Raw genomic sequence first — 20,459 nt, forward strand, 5'->3', positions numbered from 1 at the left:
CGGAAAACAAGGCTGCAGCAATGCCATGAGCCTGCTTCGGAGTATTACATCAAATTCCAGCACGCCTCATGAGCATTTGCTGGTCTGCCCTCGTGTCTCAAGCACAGACAACCCAGCCGGGGCTTTCGCACACTGAGGCCCACCAGGCTCTATTCTGAGACACCCATGGGACAGCAGACACCGCCACCTCCTCACCTGAGAGAAAACGGGAGTTGTCACAGCAGAGCCTGTATGGACGAGATGTGCTGGGGAAGTTCCCAACCGCCCACCCACCGCCGAGCTGTGGGGCAAGAGAGGCGCAAGCCTGAGATGAGGCCACCAGCTGCACGTGCGGTTTCCACGAAGATGCAGCCTGAGTACGTGGGATACCATCTTCGGAGGAAGGAGGAACAACTTACACTTCGTATTTAAAAGGAGGACTCCTAGGGATGCCCGGGTGGCTCAGTTGGTTGGACGACTGCCTTTGGCTCAGGTCATGATCCCGGAGTCCCGGGATTGAGCCCCGCATCGGGCTCCCAGCTCCATGGGGAGTCTGCTTCTCCCTCTGACCTTCTCCTCGCTCATGCTCTCTCTCACTGTCTCTCTCAATAAATAAATAAAAATCTTAAAAAAAAAAAAAAAGAGGACTCCTAGAATCATTATTTTATTGCAGTTTTTATAACCAGAATAAAAGACACTTTCTCCCTCAAGTGTATTCTTTCTGAACTCAAGTCTTCGGATTCTGCTGTGGGTTGAAATTGCCTCCTCATAAATTCCTATGTCGGGAGTTTTAAAAATAGATTTTATTTATTTGACAGAGAGAGCACAAGCAGGGGAGGGGCAGAGGGAGAGGGAGAGGGAAAAGCAGGCTCCTGCTGAGCAGGGAGCTGATGCGGGGCTCGATCCCAGGACTGAGATCATAACCAGGGCCGAAGGCAGACACTTCACATCGACAGAGCCACCCAGGCGCACCCTGCCTGTGTCGGGAGTTCCAATCCCCAGTACAATGTGACCTTATTTGGAGATAGGACGGCCCTCTCCAGTGACCAGTGCCCTTATAAGAAGAGGAAACGTGGACACAGACACACACACAGGGAGAAGGCCATGTGAAGATGAAGGCCAGGATTGGGGCGAAGCCTCAGGCCGAAGCAGGCAACGATCACCAGAAAGCAGCAGGGTCTGGGAGAGGGGCAGGAGACCGATTCTCCAGCACAGCCCCAAAGGACCCAGCCCTGACCACCTCTGGATCTAGAGTTCTTGCTTTCAGATCTGGAAGCCTGCTCCTGTCCGCTGTCACTCCCGTCTGGGCTACTTTGCGAGGTTAGCCCTGGGAGGCTCACACGCCACTCCCCGTCCCCAACAGGACGCATCAAACACAGGGTCCTACAGAACACACACTTGAACTCCACTCCCATGGGAAAGAAGTCCAGTAACTCTGACTGCCAAAATCAGTAACCTGCATGGCAATTGTTTTTAAAAGATGTTATTTATTTATTTGACAAAGATCACGTGTAGGCAGAAAGGCAGGCAGAGAGAGAGGGGGAAGCAGGCTCCCTGCTAAGCAGAGGGGCCGATGCGGGGCCTCGATCCCAGGACCCTGAGATCATGACCTGAGCTGAAGGCAGAGGCTTTAACCCAGTGAGCCACCAGGCACCCCTGCATGGCCCATCTGTAAGAAACAGCAATTACAACTTCCCATCACTGAGTGCTTTATTTATTTTGGCTAGATATTTACAGGTATTTGCTAATATAAAAATACAACGGCCAGGGGTGCCAGGGTGGCTCAGTGCGTTAAGTGCCTATCTTTGGCTCAGGTCATGATCCCAGGGTTCTGGGATCGAGCCCCACATTGGGCTCTCTGCTCAGTGGGGAGCCTGCTTCCCCCTCTCTCTGCCTACTTGTGATCTCTCGCTCTCTCTCTCTGGGCCAAGTAAATAAACAAAATCTTAAAAAAAAAGAAAAAAAATACAACAGCCAGGCAGGCAGGGTTGAGGCCATGCAAGCCCTACAGCAAGGGCCCTCCAACCAACCCTGTGATCTTCAGATTCTCTTCCAAACGCTGGCTCTAAGGCTTTAAATAGTTTCCAATATTTCCACATGAAAACAACTCCACGCCACTTCTGCGCACAGAGACTGGGCCGAGCTCAGTATCTGTACTTCGTGGAGTAATCCTTTGGAGAAACGACCAGGCCGCGGCCTTTCCGGGCGCCCCGGTACACAGTCTCGATGATGTCTATCATTTCCTGTTTGTCTTCCATGGCCCAGTTGATCTTGTTGTTGTTACCAGTACCCAGGTCGATCATGATGTGCTTGTTCCTGCAAAGAGGAGACGGGGTCAAAGTTCACCAACAGTCTTCTAAGAATTCCACGAAAAAATGCATTCTGTTTCCCACCCTCACAAGCTCTTGTTAAACATCAGTTAAGGGCGCCTGGGTGGCTCAGGGGGTCAAGCCTCTGCTTTGGGCTCAGGTCATGGTCTCAGGGTTCTGGGATTGAGCCCCGCATCGGGCTCTCTGCTCAGCGGGGAGCCTGCTTCCTCCTCTCTCTCTGTGCCTGCCTCTCTGCCTACTTGTGATCTCTGTCTGTCAAATAAATAAACAAAATCTTAAAAGAAAATCAGTTAAGACAAAAACATACCCAGTCAGGAGGATCTACCACGTCTTAGAAGAGGAGAACCAGGTGAACACTAGAGTAAAAGCACACACCATGCATGGCCCAAGCTCCCTCTGCATGGCTTAGACACTCCCTCGGGACAAACGTCCTATAGGACACAGTGTGAGTCACTTGGAAAGTGACACTGTTTCCCAAAGGGCTGTACCAATTTACCTAGGAAACACAATACCCCAACCCTAGCGTACACTTTATCCAAAGTCCTAATTGTGAAATTAGTCTGTCTGCATTTCTATAATTAGGGAAGCAGGTGATACTTTACAAATTTATTTTTAAGAGGCTACTTTCAAAAACGAATTGATATGTACACTTTACAGAGATATTAACCCTTGCAGTCATTGGTGCACTGATTTCTCCAAGTTTGTCGGAGACAGTTTTCATTTATTCCAGTTTTCACTTCTACAGGAATGAAGAGCAGCACCTCAGTCTCTGTCTGTCCAACCACAGGGAGCATCCAAAAGGCAGACGCAATGTTTCTCCTCTGCTGCGAACATCTACTTCCAGGGCAACTCTCCACGTCCACACTCAGGCCCAGGAATCCGGGGGTCTGGACCCCGTCCCTCCCTGTCGGCCTCTTACAGTCTCCCCGCCACGGCCTGACCATCTGCGCCCGCATGCCCGCCCCCGTGAAGGCACGAGCTCAGTCTAAACGTCCTCCGGCTGTCCTTCAGCTGCCCGCCACCCCGACCCGGCACTCGTGTCTCTACAAACACCTGCTCGCCTTGGCTCATCTACTCCACTGCTGCCAATCCGCGAAGTCCGGTGACGGCAGGAACCCTGTCTTGTCTGACCTAACGTCCGGGCACTAGACCATGAAACCTGGCGGGACTCAGTACACGCACTTGGTGAAAACATGAACTCAAGCAGAGGCGCCCGTCTTGGATTCCGGCGTCGCAGAAAGAGCGGAAGGCACTCGGTCTTCTCTTCAGCCTAGTGCCCCGGCATCCGCCCCACCATCCCCCTCTCTGCGGCCCCCTGTCGGCCACAGCGTCCTCCGTGGCTTGGTCGGGCTGGCCACCGGCGGCGGGAGGCTGGCCTGAAGACGGCCCTCATGAGTCGCACCCTAAGGGTGTGGGGGACACTGAGAGCAGCATGACAGGAAAGGCCCGGACTGCCTTGAAGAGCCTGTTCATGGACACGCGGACTCGAGGAGCAAGGCCGGTGCAGGTGCCGGAGGAAGGAAGGAGCACACCGCCGGGAGGGAGGGGCCCCTGTTCCTCGGGGACATGGTCCTGCAGAAGTCATCAGGATGCGCCTGGACGTGCACCTGAGGAGCTGCTGAGCCCTGGAGCAGCCACCTGCTTTCTCCCTGCTGTGGACGGTGACGACCGACTATGCGGGGTTAGAGCTGCTGAAAGAGAAGAAATTCTTGGCCCCTCCAGACGGCAGAAGACGCTGCAACGCAGAAGGGCACAGGGACACAGAAGAGGCCCCACGACCTGGTGCTGCAGCCTAGGCGGAACGTTCAGTCGCGTGTGAGGAGCAGCGCGCCTCCTGGGTCTTCGTGGGCACCAGGACGGGCACTCGGCCTGCAGAGGATGACGGTGCAGAGAAAGGAGGCAGGAGAACCCCAAAATGCTACTGCTGCAGTCGGCTGGAAACGGCCTGGCTGCACATGCCTTTCCCAGAAAAGGCAGGAAAGCCTGGGCAGACCTTCCCAGGGCTGGGGAGTCAGCCCCTTCCTCCTCACGTCCCCCTGAGAAGCCCGGCCTGTGTGCTGTGCTGTCCCACGATGTGCTGGCTGAGCTGGGGCCACAGGTAAGCCGTGCCCACCGGCCTACGCAGCCTCACGCATACCTGCTTTTGGACAACCAAAGGATGTGACTCTTTGGAGCCAGAGGGCAGACAGTGGGAAACCCTACACTCAAGCCTGCGAAGTTCCTGCCCTCATCCCCGGGCCTGTCTGCAATGAGACACCAGCCCCCAGTGCAGATGCCAGAGACTGGCAGATGCCCCAACGATTACTCATCAACTGACTTCAAAATAAGGAGATAATCCTGGATTATTTGATGGGTCTATTCCGTTCACAGCCTCGGGGAAGCAGAACAGGAAACTGCAGAGATGGTGCAGGCTGTGCAGACTGAAGGGCCTCAGGCAGCAGGGAAGGCCCGGCACACAGCCGGCCAGCAGGCCAGGAGTCCACGGCCCCAGCCTGTGACCAGGGACCTGGATTCCACCAACGACCCAATGAGCCAGTGGCTTCTTCCCCGACGGACGGGCCCGAAAAGGCCCAGCCCGTGACTGCAGCCTCGTGAGGCCCCGAGAGGAAACCCACTGAGCCGGCCCAAACTCGGAGCAACAGAACACTGAGCTCATCCATGAGGCTTTTAGCTACTCGCACGGCGCTACCTGTTGCACGGGATATGAAGCCAATACCCGCCCCATACAGCACACACATACAACCCACCCAGACGTCCCTCACTTGTCAGGAGCGGAGCAAGTCTAAGGCTTAATACTGCCGTTTACCAACCTTTCTACTAACGATACACAGAAATTTTGACAAGTAGAAACAACGCCATATGGTGATTTCTTTCCAAATTAAATCTCCACAACTTCTTTTTGAGTCATGTTACCCAACTTTATTACAGAAATACCATTGGACATGACGCCATCTGGACTACATCAAAATCCCGGACCAACAATATCCAACTGAGGCGAGAGCTTTAAGAGAACGTACCTGAAGAAAAACATGACAGTACACGGGTCGTACAGCTCGTACATCTTGTTGAAGTCAGGCACTTCTGTGATATCCACGAGATAAATTACTGCGAAATTTTTAACCTAAAAGTAAGAGATTGAAAAAGCCCTATAAAGTCACGATCAGTTTTTTCTCTGCAAAAGCACACTGAAAAGCAAGCACAAGAATCTGTGCGGAACAGGACGATTTCCGAACCAACCCCCCCACGCCAGTCCGCAGGAACGCTGACACACAGGCACCAACCCCGGGGTCCCACCCGCTGCACCCCTTCTGGAAGAGCCGGTTGCGCCACCCCCGCAGCGGAGGCCCATCAGCAACCACCTACACCAGCTTCTCCCAACAGTGCGTGCGCACCGCCAGGAGCGGCGGGAAAACAGGCCTTGAGGAGTCGGCCGGCTGCCCCTCCCGCATGGCCCTGCACACCCGCCGGGCTCAGAGCCCAGCACCGTGAGTGGTGCCGCGCAACACACACCTTCCTCTTGCTCCCTGATTCCAAGTGCATCAGAGGATTTAGAAAACTCAGAAAACGGTCCATAAAACAGAACCACTAAATAAATAAATAATTAGAATCACCTGCGATCCCAACGACCAGAGTTAATTGCTACAAGTAGATTTTTAGTAAATTCTTAACCACTTTTTCTGTTACACACATACACGTGTCTATGCTGTTTAAGTAAAATGTGGTCATACCACAGTATTTTATATCCTGCTTTAACTATGGACAGTCTCTTATACAAATTATACACTTTCCCCAAACACAATTTTTACAGCTACATAATTGCTTTATCAAACAGTTAGGTCATTATTTTACTTTTTATATTATGTTCTGATTTTTTTCATCAATACCAATTATTCACCTGTGACCATTGCTACCCTTAAGTCTGTGTACATATTTCATTATTTCCCAAGATAAACTTCTAAAACGTAATCTCTACAACAAAGGACATGACGTTCTAAACCCTTGCAAGCGCGGTCTTGGTGCCTTCCGGGCAGCTAGACAACCCTGTGTGTTATGGGCCGGGTTGCGCCCCCCAGAAAGAGGTGCGCTGCAGTGCTCAGGGCGGGGCCTCACTGGGCAGAGGGTCCTTGCGCATGCCTTCGCTAGGGGAGACTGGCCATTCCAGACGGTGTCGTTCAGAGAACGGGCTATGGCTGACTTCTAGGGCGGGAGACACCCACAACACAAGGGCCCCGAAGACGGCAGACAACCCCGGAGCAGGAAGACGCGCCAGGTGGTCTCCGGAGAAGGTTTCAGAGGCTGCACCGTACTGCGGACACCCTGGCTTGGGACTCTCGGCCCCCAGACTGTGAGATGACAGACTTCTATTCGTTTCTCTGCCCAGGTTGTGGGCTCTGTTACTGCAGCCCCAGGAAATGCACATAAACTAATTCTAAAATTCTGAATATAATCTGCAGATGAAATGATGCGGTATCTGGGATTTGCTTTAAATGCTGCAGCAGAAAAAATGTCCAGGGCCAGCTGACGGAAGACGGAAAGGTACTGGGGACTGTTAGACCCGAGCGAGAGGCGCAGAGGGGTCACTACAACCTTCTCTCTGCTTTGGGAACTATGAACCAATAGTTAACGCAGAAAATTAAGCTACCAACACCAAACAAAGCTGGCATCTCATAAGGACTCCTTTCGGCCCCCGTGCTGGTCGGGAGAGACCCTGGCCACCACCATGCCCCGGCTCTCTGCCCGAGGGCTCTGACGCTGCCACACGCTGCGGTCTACACACTGTGTCCTGAAAGCCCTGAAGCAGCACCTTCGTGTGGCCGAGCCCCGTCCTGGAACTCCAGTCTCCGGTGCCAACAGTGGGAACGTGCTGGTCAGGTCACCAGAACCCAGTTTTACTTTCCGGGTTAACTCATCAACTGTATTCTGATTTTATTTAAAAATAAAACAGAAACTGCAGCACAGAAGTTCAGACTATAAAACAGTCAGCGTGTACAAATACACACAAAGTCGTCAGGCAGTAACCCTGACCCGTTTTTATCCCTTCAATGCCTTGCTTTGTTGACTGATGTGCAAAATAGATACCAGTAACAGTGAGTAAATATTAACTTAGGGAATCGCCATGTAAATATTCAGTTAGTCTAAAAATCAGATGGGCAGGGCTATAAATTATGTAATTTAGAGAAAAGTAAAATCATAAATTTGTCCTTTTTATTGTATGCAAAAAATTTTGTTTTATTTTGCTTTACTGATAATTCTCCAGAAACCAAGAATCGTAAAAGATTAGCAATAATTTACAAATTATTACTGCTGCCCACTTCACAGTCACCAAACTCTTCCTCCAAGAGGCTCTGGCGTCTGCGTCCCTCGGACTCGCTTTGCCACTTTGCAAATTCAAGCTTCCCTTTCCCTGCCCCTCCCAGAGTCCTCAAACTGCATTTCCAGGGTCTGTCAGCCTCAGCACATGAGTACCCAAGGACAGGAACTTTGGCTACTGCCTGGTTTTCACGAACTTCCCAGTATCGTGTGTGGACTTGAAGTCCTGCCCGCGACACAACAGACTTCCCGAGTCACGACGTAAACGACAGCGAACTTCGAAGTTCTCTTGCCTCTGTGCTCTGTCAACACACTCGGAACACAGGAGGTGCCGGGCAAATCCATGAGCCACGACAAACTGCTGTACGCAAAAAATTCTAAAAGCATAAGGACTTGCATCAATGGACATTTCATAATCAGAAGGCAACTAATAAAAGCAACTTGTTTAAAGGTACAAGTCTAGGGGCGCCTGGGTGGCTCAGTCATTAAGCCTCTCCCTTCGGCTCAGGTCATATCCCAGGGTCCTGGGACCGAGCCCTGCATTGGGCTCCCTGCTCGGCGGGAAGCCTGCTTCTCCCTCTCCCACCCCCCCAACTTGTGTTTCCTCTCTTGCTGTGTCTGTCAAATAAATGAAAATCTTAAAAAAAAAAAAAATAGATACAAGTCTCGATCTGTCTGGTCTAAACCCCGACTCTGAATTCCAGCAGAAGCAAAGTGCGTCAAGCTCACTTACAAGGGACTCCTCACTCCTTACTTCTAACTCTAACCCCCGAATGAAGACATGGTTAATGTTTTGTGTACAATGAAAGGAAGACTCAGGAAGACAGAGTGACCCTAAGAAATGAGTCAGAAAGACCGCAAGCTACATGGGAAGCAAGTGGCAAAGCTGAGACTCACCCCGTCTGGCTCCAGAGCGCAACCTCTGGATGGGATTCCTACCCAAGTCTCGAAGGAATTAGGCTGCCCAAAGGGGACAGGAGGCCCTGAGGGGGGCGGGGAACGGGCCAGGCTAGAAAGGCAGCGTGTGCGAGAGGAAGACGCCGGCGAGGACAAGGCAAGGGCAGCGGCAGCGCCCGGGATGCGGGGTCAGAGGTGGAACGTGAGCCTGGAAACGCAGACAGGGCCCTTCGAGGCCCAAGTTCGGGTCATTTACTTGTTTGTCTCCAAGCAAGGAGGGGTCGGGGACCTGGGAAAACTGAGGAGCATCTAGGGAGAAGGGCTTACTTACAAGGAACGCTGGCATGGCTGTGCTCGGAGCACCACTGCCGTCTGCATCCAACAGCGGCCAGTCCAGCCGCTCTACGGGAGGGCCAAGGGCAGAAGGGGTGGCCAGAGAGGCACACTCACAAACCAAGTCAAGGGACCCACCTGACAGGGAGTTGGGTCAGGGACCAGAGAGCTCACGTCAGACGAAGCCTGTGGTTCTGTGACTCTGGCTACTGGAAGGTCATCAGTGACTGTGCAAGACCCGCACAAGGTATGAAGGACAGACAGGCCCTGCAGAGAGCCTGGCTGTGAAAAGAGGGAGTGACCGAGGGTCTCAGCTGGAGAGGCAGGTCCTCCCTGGCCACTGCCAATCCCCGTGTTTCCAGGTGAAAGAGAAGGCAGCTGTGCGGTGACGTGCACCGTGCGGCCCTGGTCCAAACAGCCTCTGCGCGGAGGGCTCCCGCCACGTCCCCACAGCCCCTGGGCGGCAGCGCTCCTTGCAGAGCCGGCCCAGCAAACCAGACCCTGCGAGTCCCTAACCTGCTGCCTGCACCTGAATTCCAAGCAGAGATTCCTCCTTTTGTTACTTTTTACTTATAAAACAAAGGCACCGTAAGAACGGTGTTTACGTTCCGGTGTAACCACGCGTACAGATGCACGCCTGCCTCCCGCTGCCAAGCCATCCCCTGCCCGGGCACCTTCCTGGCTTGACGTGGATTCTTTAGCCAATGGGTTCTGGTTCCTGGAACCTCCAAACCTCCCAAGTTAGAGCAGAGACTGACACGAGAAACCACATCCTCCTAAAAGTGATCAAGATACATCGCATCTATTTTACGTACGAGGACATTCAACGACCCCAGCTCGACGAGACAACTGTCACACTGTAAATGCTGGTCTTTACCGTGAGACTTTAGGAGAGGCCCAATTTCCTCTTGCCTCCCACGCGGAGTAAGAGAACTGGCTCTGTCAGAAGTAATAGGACAGGGACCCCTTGGTGGCACAGCTGGGCTGAGCCTCCAACTCTCGATCCCATTCAGGCTGTGAGCCCCGCGGCAGGCTCTGGGCTCAGTGGGGTCTGCCCGAGAATGCCCCCGCCGCTCCCCGCCTCACAGGCCCTCTCAAAACAAAAGTAGACAACCAAGTGGTGCCCTGGTCTTACTTCTTCTCTCCCCCCGTGCGGGCTACACGATGGCCCTGCAGAGCGTGTCTGTCTTTACCGACGTGCCCTCAGATGCAGAGCCCGACTCACAAGCACGAGTCATGTTCGCTGCATGAACTCCTAACAAGAAACTCGTATTTTGAAATGCAAGGAACACATTATTGTCACTAAAAATGTGTTCTGGAACAGCGTGAGCTTAATTACGTAACCCTGGGCTCGGAGAGACTGGCCTTCAGAGCCGGGGTGGTGCCACCTCCTCCGGACACAGGCTGGCGAGGAATCGCCGCGCAGGGACCGCGGCCCAGCCGGGCGGTGCCCAGGGGCCTTCCACCAACCCTCTGCCTCCCTGCTGTCTCCCTCTTCTGGAAAAGCCTCCGCCTGTCCAAGCTGCTCCTAACGCGGGCCACGTGGCTTCTGCCGTGGCGCCTTCCACACGGCCCGAACTATTTCTACTCAACATTTCGTACCCATTAAGGAATCCGTGCTTAACTACAACCCTGTGTATTTTTAAGAAAACTGAAAAGGAGCTAGGTGTCTACGATATTCTCTCCATTTAAAAAATGCTCACTTTGGAAATATACAAAAGGAAGGGAAAATCCACTGCCTTGTGACCAGCCCAGTTTTTTTTTTTTTTTAAAGTAAAGTCTACCCCCAACATGGGACTCAAACTCACGACCCCAAGACTGAGAGCCGCGTGCTCTTCTGACTAAGCCAACCCAATGTTCCAGCCCTGTATTCTTCTAACAAGTTATGTAACTTAAAAATATATGACAAATAAAATTAACAGAGTAGGAGTGTCTTAACAGTGAAAAGTGTTTCCCTTTCCCCAGACACACATGTTCACTCATGAGGAAATCACATACGTTCTGCTTTCTCGAGCTAACGTCATCAACAAATGCCCACGGTATCTAAAAAGCTTAGAAAATCATTTTTAATGGCCACATAATATTGCATCCGGTGAAGAAGACATTCCCAGTTCAAATCCCAACTCTCCATTTCCGAGTCTGGACAAACCACTTGGCACACCTACTCCGTGGGTCCCACGACGACTACGCCGAGGTCTGTGTCCCACCAGACCAGGTGACTGATCTAAATGTTCCAAAACCAGAGACGACAGCCATCACCACGCTCTCCTACCGTCAGATGTAGTCGCTGCTCCCAGTTTTGCTGGAAATGATACCTAAAGTCCTGTGGAGCATAAAACTTTGCCTACTGAAGAATTTGGACAACTGAGTTCTTAAGGCTTTTCAAACAAGGCCAAGCTGCTTTCCAAAGGAATATCAGTATTAACGTTCTCCACGCCACAGTAAACACCTTCTCATCTCTGAGGAGTCCAAGTAGCAGTGTGTACTGTTCTCATGCGCACGGCTCTGAAGTTCACTCGACCATTAGAATTTCCTCTTTTTAAAGTTCATTGCCTCTCTACCCATGGGAGTCATCTTCTTAAATGGTACTTCAAACTGACTTGCCTAAGTCTTCTACATCTAAAGTAATATTTGCCAGCTGTATTTGCAATAATTTTAATTGGTTGTTCCTAGCATTTTTCAGAAAGCCAAGAACTCTATGTACAAATTTCATTTCTACATTCAAGTTGTTTCTTAATGTATATACTCTGCTGATCATTTGTAACAGTAAACATCCTTTCCAGCTCTGCTGCCGGACATCTCCTTCTCCTCCGGCAGGCCACTAAGCTGCCCAGCAGCCCTTCTACAGGATGTGTCCACAAGTGAAAGTCACTCGTTCGAACCAGGGATCCTGAAGGCCCGCACAGGAGACCAACCACCCTTCCAGCCTTGTAAGAGAGCTCCTCCTCCAGCTAAGAACCCACGTAAAATGCTGGAAAAACGTGTTCTAGACTGCCAATTGCCACTCTGTATTTTATTTCAGAGGAACCAATGCTTAGGTCATTCGTGCAGAAGCCAGCAAAAACCTGCATGATAACTTGATTTTCCCCAACTATTTGCCTGAGTAGCTCCATCACAGCAACTCCTGCAAGTGTTTCGACACTACTGTCCCTTTCTTACAGACGAGTAAAATGAGGCACAGAGACAAGTTATTTAAGATCACACAGGGAGTAAGTAGCAGGAGCTAGCCTGGTCCCTGCTCTTAACCAGCACTCCACACGGCCCCTAGCGCTTGCTGCCAGCTTCAGGGCTGTCACACCCGACACGCAAATCCACAGCACACATACGCTTCTTCCTGACTCATAAGATATCTCGTTTGACTGAACATCAACTTCCAGTAAGGTTCAATTTACTTTATGCAAAGCTTAAGAATGATCCCTTAAATCATTTCTAAAAGTTCCATACATACATTTGTCTTATTTACAACTATATCAGAATGTATGATCATGAATCAATGATACCATTGAGGTTTTGCATATTTTAAACTCATTTGTATGAGTTTTTTTAACACAAAAAATCTAAATGTCCCAACTACTCTTTCCCATCACGGGATGAGCTGTGACAAACTGTTCGTACAAAGTGGCAAGACAGCAGAGGTACACAACAGTCTCTCTTTGAGGCTGTGCATAAAATCAGCTGAACAGGGATGCCTGGGTGGCTCAGTGGGTTAAGCTGCTGCCTTCGGCTGGGGTCATGATCCCAGGGTCCTTGGATCGAGTCCCACATTGGGTTCTCTGCTCAGCAGGGAGTCTGCTTCTCTCTCTGCCTGCTTGTGCACTCTGACGAATAAATAAGTAAATAAAATCTTAAAAAAAAAAAAAACCCAGCTGAACAGGAAACTTTGTTATTCTCACTCTACCAAACTCCAGACGTCTGTGAAACCGTCACACAGATCTCTTGTGTTTTCAGTGCAGCTCAAAACTAACCCACACGAGGTGGGGGGCGGGAAGTCAACGCACCACGTTCCAGGAGAAACAATCGCATCAAGTCCAGCCTAAACAGTGGAACTTTTACTCACTCTACAACAGCTGGGGTACCCAAACAGGGAATATGAGGAAGATCCCCCACTCTCTGCCATTTCTGCAGAGGGAGATTTTTATTTTTAAGATTTATTTATTTATTTATTTGATACACAGAGATCACAAGTAGGTAGAAAGGCAGGCATAGGGGGAGGGGGAAGCAAGCTCTCCCCTGAGCAGAGATCCTGATTCGGGGCTCGATCCCAGGACCCTGAGATCATGACCCCAGCCGAAGGCAGAGGCTTAACCCACTGAGCCACCCAGGCGCCCCCAGAGGGAGATTTCTAAATGGAGAGTTAAGTTGTTCTTTGTACTAAAACCTTAAATTTCAAAAATTCCCCTTGAGCTTCCTCAAAAAGGGCTTCCAGAATCATAAACTCGTATTCTGCCTTTATCCTAAGAAAAAAATTAAGCAATAATCTTGGGACACATTTCAAGTTTGCATTTTTAATAACTGTACTATGTAATATTTTACTGAAACTTTATTAATATAAATAGAAATCCAAATTTTTGGACAAAAAAGAAAAATCTTAAAAAAAAGAAAAACACTCAAAGTGAGCCCAGTTAAGCTATTATCAATAGGTTCAATACCAAAAAAGAGGGCATCTACTGATACAGGGATTCAGTCCATAACCAACAGGAAGAGATGAGAAAAGAACTGTGCAAGTCCCTAAAAGCTTACATCAACACACAAAATCTGTCTTCTAGCTAAGAGCATTTTGCTGGTTTTGCTCAGATATGAAAACAACCCTGCCATCTCTAAGTATCCTGACCTTGTGCTGAGGGCAGCAGGAGCCGGTCACTGCCTGGTGTGCACACCACCAGCTGCAACGCAGGACTCAGAACACACAGCCGAGCTGCTGCAGAGTCAGCGGAGCCGCCATGTGCTCCTCAGAGAGGTGCTCCCAGGCAGCACGGACCTCGGCTGTGTCTGCCCTTGACCACCACAACCTAAGCAAAGGCATGAGAGAGATGTCCTGGCATCCCACGGATGACTCTGGGCCCCAGCTGGGAGGATCCCCATGTCAGGAAACTGGGCACGCTCTCAAGCTGCTGGAGGAGGAGGAGGGAGAGGCGGGCAGCCAAGCGCACCTACTCTGATCCTGACCGCCGCTGAGGGGTTTCCAAAGTCCCATCAGAGCTACCAGGACGGCTTCTGAAAAGGGCTGTTTCTGGACCTCACCCCAGACCAGCAGAACTTCAGCAAGTATTCCAAGGGACGCTCATGATGACTGACACAGATCGGTCTCCAGTGTCCCCGTGCCACCACCCCTGCCGCAGTCTGCCTCTCCTACCCAGGAAGAGATAGTAAAAATCAGCAGCCGAAGGTCAGTTGTTTGTTTTCAAGTAAACTAACCCAATGTGGGGCTTGGATGCAGGACCGCAAGCATCTCACACTCTGCGGACTGAGCCCGCCAGATGTCCCAGAAGGTCAGTTTTCCTGTCCTCAGTGCAAGACACACTCTTACATGCGTTCCTCTGCCCCTTACCCTGAGAGAACACGGCTTCCATGTCCCCACGGCTGTCACTCTTCCTCCGAGTGGCCTCTCAAATTATTTCTGGAATATCGGTAAGTTAGGTGTCTCATTAACAGCCTACCACTGGCTCTCTGTCCTGTGGCTACAGCTGCAAAAATCCAAATCCAGTTACCTCCAAACCACCGCGAAGAAGCTACCGAGAAGCGCGCAGCCCCGGCGCCGTCGCCACCACGCACGAGCCGGAGTCCGGATGGGAAACACCCGGAGCCCGATTCTCTCCTCTCCTGCCGCCGCCCGCAGCGCGCTCGCCCCGAGACGCAGCCAAGCGCCGCAGAGCGTGGGGCGGACGGAAGGGCCGGGGCCGGGGGCGCGCTCCGGCAGGGCGCGGGGCCCGCACGCCAGGAAACGAGGCCCCAGGGACGCACCGTCCCGTCCGCGAAGCTCCGGCTCACTAGTCCCCAAGCGTGTCCGGTCCGCGACCCTGCGGCGAGGACGCGCCCACCGCGTCGACACCGGGGAACCACGAAGCTTCTCCGGGACGGACGCAAGCTCGCGCGGACACCCCCGGGGTCGCAGGGTAAGAACGCGTCCGGGAGCCTCCTCCTCCCTCTGCCGACCGCGCCCGAAGTTGGGGCGCGAACGAGACCAGCGCACCTCCAAGCCCCGCGCCAGCGGGCCAGGCGGGGGCCGTGGGGGGGGGGGGCGGGGGGCGCGGGGCCGGCCGCGCGCGGGTCCCAGGCCGACCCCGGGGCGCCGCGCTACCTTCTCGGCGATGCTGTAGAGCACCTCGTCCATCTTCATGCAGGTGGGGTCCCAGTCGTGCCCGAAGCGGATGACCACCACGCGGTCCTCCTCCGACAGGATGGCCTGGTCCACCTGCCAGCCGTTGTGCAGGTGCGGGAGCATGTACGACATCGCGGCGCGGGGGCGGGGCCTGCGAGGAGAAGTGCGCGCACCCGCTCCTTCCCGCGGCTGCCGCGCACGGGGTAAAGGGCCTCGGCCCCACGGCGGGCGGCCGGGACCCCGCTCCCCGCCCGGAGCCCCGCGCTCGGCCCCTGGAAGGGCGCCGGGACCTCGCGGACGCCCCGCGGACCCCAGCCCCGGCGCGGAGAACCCGGGGGGGAGGCCCCGCTCGGCTCCCGCCCCCTCCCTCCCCGCCCCACCGCCCTCCCGGCCCCCCAGCTCCGGCCGCTCGCACCTCTGCCGACCAGAGCGTCCCGCGCTGCGGTCCTTCCGGGCGTGGACGCGTGCCGGACGCTGCGTGCGTGCCGACGTGAGCGTGCGCGCCGACGTGAGCGTGCGCGTGTCCGCCGACGTGGGTGGGCGCGCCCGGCGCTGGGAGGCGCGCGACACCCGAGGCGCAGGGCTCCAGGCGCGCGGCGCGCGTGCGGTAGGTGGTCTGGGGGCGAACCCCGCGGGCTCGCTTTTCCGAGGCGCCGCGGTGGTCGCGACGGGCCCGGCTGTACTCGCCCCGTCGGACAGACCCAGCCTCACCGCGGCGCCACGGTGCCCCGGGGGTGCGGAGGGGGCAGCTGGCTGGGCGGACCAAGGAGGTGGGGTTCGCGTCCGACCTGACCGGACCCCTGGACGGGGCGGGGGACTGGACAGAGCGGACCCCTGGGCCGGGGTGGGGACCTCCTCGGTCCGCCCCCTCCGCACCCCCGGGGCACCGTTGCGCCGCGGTGAGGCCCACGGGGCCTGCCTGGGACTGACGACGGGTCGGGACAGCCGGGCCCCTCGCGACCACCGCGCCGACCCCGGGGAGAGGCCCGTGGTTTCACCAGTCCCGGCTCCGCGGCGAAGCCTCCGTAAACCCCCAGAGGCCAGCTTTGGGGGCCTTTCTGGAGACCTTCCACGCTGAGGGAGCCAGACCTGTCCCTCGGGGGCCGGCGCTGCTCCGCGGGGACCGAAACCCGGTTGTAGGCATCTCGGTCGCCCCGTCCTGTGTCGCCGCCCCTGAGGACCTGCAAGCAGGGGGCCGCGTCCCGGAGCTCCGGGCGCCGCTCTCGCGAGGGCCTGGAACCGGCGGGGGAGCTGGTCGGAAACTGCCGGCGGGGAGCGCGGGGAGCGGCCCGGGGCCTGCGTGGGGCCGCCGCGGGGGGCGGGGGCAGCGGCGGGCTGGGGGGGCGGGGCGCCGGCGGGCTGCGGGGGGCGGGGCAGCCGCGGCGGACTCAGCCCTCGGCCCGCGGGAGCTGCCGCCGTAGCCGTCCTCGTAGGGACTTGCTGGACCCTTGCCCACTCAGACACTCAGCTGGTGCCCGGAGGACGGCGTGGAATTGAGGGCGGGGGCGCCGCCGTGCTGGGAACTGGGCGCTCAGAACCCGGAAGGGCCGTCGGGGAGCCCTGACCGTCCGGTTGAAGACGGGGGGGGGGGGGGGCAGCAGACGTGGCGCTTGGCGTCCCGCAGGCCGTGGCGGATGGGGACTGGCCTGGCCGCGGCGTCCGCACTGGCAGGTGCTGCGGGGCGCGTGAAGGTCGCGCTGGACATCTGCGGAAACGCTTTGCTCTGTGACCGGGCAGGAACTTTTGGAAAATGAAATGCAGTTTGGCCCAAAGACCGCGTATATCCGGGGCGGGAGGGCGCCGAGGAGGTCTGCATCCCGGACCTGAAGCTCCCGGCCGGCTTCGGTGCGAAGGCGGCCACGCACGACGGGCGTGTGCGGCCCCAGGGCCCACATGGGGATGGCCCTACTGCTGGCGGCTCGCAGGGTCGCGGCAGGGGGACGCCACTGGAGTTGCGGGTTTTCCAAGGAGCGCGTGCCGGACAGTCCCGGGCGCGGTGACCTGCTCCTGCCTTCCCGGGGCCTGACCTCCGCACACCGAACCCAGGGCTTGGTTGCACTTGGGCATTGGAGCCACTCTCGGCCGACCCGGGACTCGAGCCCGGCTGGCCTGCACCTGGTACGGGCAGTCTGTCCGACAGCTGCCACGTCTGCCCCCCACAAGCTTCCATGGTTCCCCTGAAGTCATTTCAGCATCTCTGTGGAAATGCCCTTGGGGTCCTTCCTTGGTCCGTAGCAGCTGTCCTGGGGTGTAGGCCTCCAAGTGAGAAGGCAGCACCGGGCCTCTGCACGCCGTGGCCCTCCCTGGGAGGGTGCCCCACCCTCCTGGTGAGCTTGGGTGCGAAGGCGCTTGAGGAAAGAGGAAGCGAGAACCAGGCCCTTCGTGGGCACACAGGTGCCGGCACGGACATTTCTACCAGAAGGCCTTCCCTAGCGTAACAGAAGTTGGCGTTCTACCAGGACGCTCCGGTGCTGTTAGGAGGAAGCTTCCGTCTGTCCCTTCAGCCTTGCAGAAGCCTTGTCTGTGGTGTGGGAAGGGTGTGGCGCGGCTTTCTGTGTGTGGTGCTGGCCCCGCGGCTCACTCTGTCCCCTCTGTATTTTAGGTCATATGTTGGCCAGTGCGCCAGATACAGAGACATTTTCTACAAACTGGATGGGCCAGGACGTGACCGGGGCCACCCTGGGAATCATCAGTGTGGGCAGCAGTGGCTATAAGGTGGCTCAGGGAGCCAGAGCGTTGGACACGAGGATTCTGTACCGCAACAGGAGATGCAGGTGAACATTCAGAAGGGACCTGAGATTAACACACCATCCCTGCCTTCAGTATGGCTTGGACGTAGGATCCCCCCATAAGTCACAAGACTCCCCTGCTCTTTCTCTCCAAAAAATAAGAGCGACAGTCGAGAAAGCGGCTGTGCGTACTTGGGAATGTGGCTGAGACTTTTTTTTATTGAAAACATTCACCAGAAAAGAGGCTCCAATTTCTGAAGTGAAAGGGAGAAGCGGGCCATAGCACCGGGCAACTCGCCTGATCCATGTAATACGGAAGGTCCTGTCGGCCCTCCATGACGTGCGCGGGCTCCTTCCTCCGTCAGTGCCCGGGCTTACAATGGTCTCCACACAGCGGCAGACCCGCTTGTTCTCTCTCACTTCCTCGATGCCGCGGGCTCCGGCCCTGTCCTTTCTCACCTGAGATGCATCTTCTGTGGGGCTTCTCCCTGCTGCTCTTGACCTCCGGCCCTCCGTGCAAACCAGCCAGACGACGGATGTTGTTTACAGCCTTTCAGTGGCCTCCCACTGCCTGTGGACCACATTCCCAGCTGGTGAGAAACTCGTGGAGGCCTGGTGAGCTGGGAGATGGGGTGTCCAGCCAGTGTTTGCACCATGGACAGTGGAGAGACTTCAGGGCAATGAACACAGGCACAGAGAGAGACGCCAGGGTTCCTGTGTGATGTGGGCATGGCAACCATCCTGCCTCGGGGCTGTCCCTTAACCCAAACACTTGTTAGGGGAGAATTTCGGTAATTTGGAATTCTGTGTTTGTAGCGCTGTGGCAGCTTCCCGGGAACCTATAACCTCTGGGCCTTGGAGTTCCTCTGAGCAGCCAACTGTCTGGGGACCAGAGCAGGGTTAGGACTGAACCAAAGCAAAACACAAAGGTTCCCTCTATCATACCCTGGGGGCCTTGCTCCCTGTGTGAGAAGCAGCATTCCCAGGCACCCCCCGGTTCTGCTGGTATGTCTTCTGCAAAACCCAGATGCGTTTGCCCACATCGGGGTGCTCTGTGGTCCCAGAAGCAGGTGCCTGTGCTCTAACTTGTACTGGGACCTACTTCCCTTCATCGATGTCCTGTCGTCACCGAGCTATGTCTGATGTACATCTGCTGAGGAACCGGCAGAATAAAGCTCCTGGTCAGCCGCTGGCAGGATCGAGACGGGCCTGCAGTAGCAGCGACAGTGACCAAGGCATCCCTCCCGGGTCCTGCCCGACCGTAGTGACACAGAGGCCTCGTCCCATTAACTCAGGTCTGTCGGTGCATCAGGATGCGCAGGTGGAAGCTCTCCAGACCGGGGCCATCAAAGCGGTGGCACTGGACGTGGTGCGCCCACAGCCCCTGCCCCGTGAGCCAGCCGGGCAGGATGGCCGTCTCCCCCGAGGCTCGGGCGCTCCGCACAGTCACTGCTTTCTGCCCTTGCAGCCGTTAAGCCACAGACTGGGGGGGGGGGGCGGGTCTGGACTGTGCAGGGGCCGGGGCAGGCCTCCGCTGTCCCGTCCGGTTCTGCAGAAGGCCAGTCGTCTGCGTGGGGGGGGCTCCGGGCTCTCGGACGGCGGCCCCCGCGGGGCGGGCCGGCCTGGCTCCTGTCCAGCCAAAGCACCCTCGCCTTCCCCGGTGGCCCTGGTTTGCCTCCCGGAGCCTCAGAGCCGCTGCCCCGGCTCCGTGTATCCGAGCTGGTCTCAGGTCCTTCGGTCACAGCCGAAACGGCGGTGTTTCCCGGCTCCGCTTCCAGCGCTCGGGTCCGGGAGGTCCTCTGAGGACGTGCTCGCAGGACCCGCGCACGGGCCGTGTTGTGGTCTGCACGCGAGCGCGTTCCGCGGCCTGTGCTGCTGGCGGGCCCGTTCACGCGCAGCGTGTTAGATTTTTAGTTAGCAGAAATCGAAATTATTCTCAATTGTCTTTTATGCGTGGAATTTTACATTTATTTCTGCCCAATTTGCTTCTGTGTCTTGTTTTAAGGACATTTTATTTTTATTTAAAGGATTTTAGTTATTTGTCGGAGAGAGAGCGCACAAGCAAGGGGTGGGCAGGGGGAAGCAGGCTCCCCGCTGAGCAGGGAGCCCGACGCGGGGCTCGATCCCAGGACCCCCGGACTGTGAGCGGAGCTGCAGGCGGACACTTTACTGACGGAGTCACAGGGGCGCCCTGTCCGTCTATCAGGGAGAGGGAGGGAGCATCGCGTGGGCACGGGGGCGGGGCAGATGGGAGGGAGAGAGCCTCCTGCGGACTCCCTGTGAGCCTGAGGCCCATCGGGGCTCTCGATCCAGGGCCCACCGACGGAGCCCCGCAGGCGCTCATGTTTCTGTGTTTGACCCATCGATCCGGGGTCTCCTCACGTCGTTTATCTCGAATCTTGGGGTCGTTCATGAAGGTAGCGGTTCTCAGGTTTGATTCCTCCAGCTGTGTGTCTAGTAAGCAAATTACTGTCCGTTGGAAGTCTGACATTACAACCGAATTTAATATCTAACTTTACCAAGACTGACCACAGAACTTATGTTTCTGAAAAAAAAGCTTAT

General features: G+C 55.6%; 1 protein-coding gene and 1 long non-coding RNA gene across 5 annotated transcripts; one reads left to right on the forward strand and one right to left on the reverse strand.

The window, feature by feature from the left end:
• Positions 1 to 329: 329 nt before the first annotated feature.
• TXNL4A (thioredoxin like 4A) lies at positions 330 to 15,723 on the reverse strand. 4 transcript variants are annotated; one of them, XM_004745676.3, is made up of 4 exons: positions 15,584 to 15,716; positions 15,148 to 15,319; positions 5,327 to 5,430; positions 330 to 2,295 (listed from the first exon to the last, which is right to left on the reverse strand). In XM_004745676.3, the coding sequence occupies exons 2-4, from the start codon at positions 15,298 to 15,300 to the stop codon at positions 2,124 to 2,126; spliced, it is 429 nt and encodes a 142-aa protein (XP_004745733.1). In that variant the 5' UTR covers positions 15,301 to 15,319; positions 15,584 to 15,716; the 3' UTR covers positions 330 to 2,123. The 4 variants fall into 4 exon arrangements, with proteins under 4 accessions (XP_004745733.1, XP_012908296.1, XP_012908297.1 ...); XM_013052842.2 differs by lacking the exons at positions 15,148 to 15,319; positions 15,584 to 15,716 and adding exons at positions 14,000 to 14,198; positions 14,398 to 14,472; XM_013052841.2 differs by lacking the exon at positions 330 to 2,295 and adding an exon at positions 2,901 to 4,178 and having other exon boundaries at positions 15,584 to 15,723.
• LOC123393415 lies at positions 15,686 to 19,878 on the forward strand. Its single transcript, XR_006608197.1, has 2 exons — positions 15,686 to 15,775; positions 17,771 to 19,878. It is a non-coding gene; the product is annotated as an uncharacterized LOC123393415 (long non-coding RNA).
• Positions 19,879 to 20,459: the final 581 nt, after the last annotated feature.

Source organism: Mustela putorius, unplaced genomic scaffold (assembly GCF_011764305.1).
Source record: "Mustela putorius furo isolate JIRA1106 unplaced genomic scaffold, ASM1176430v1.1 tig00000835_pilon_pilon_pilon, whole genome shotgun sequence".
In the NCBI taxonomy this organism is placed as follows: Eukaryota; Metazoa; Chordata; class Mammalia; order Carnivora; family Mustelidae; genus Mustela; species Mustela putorius.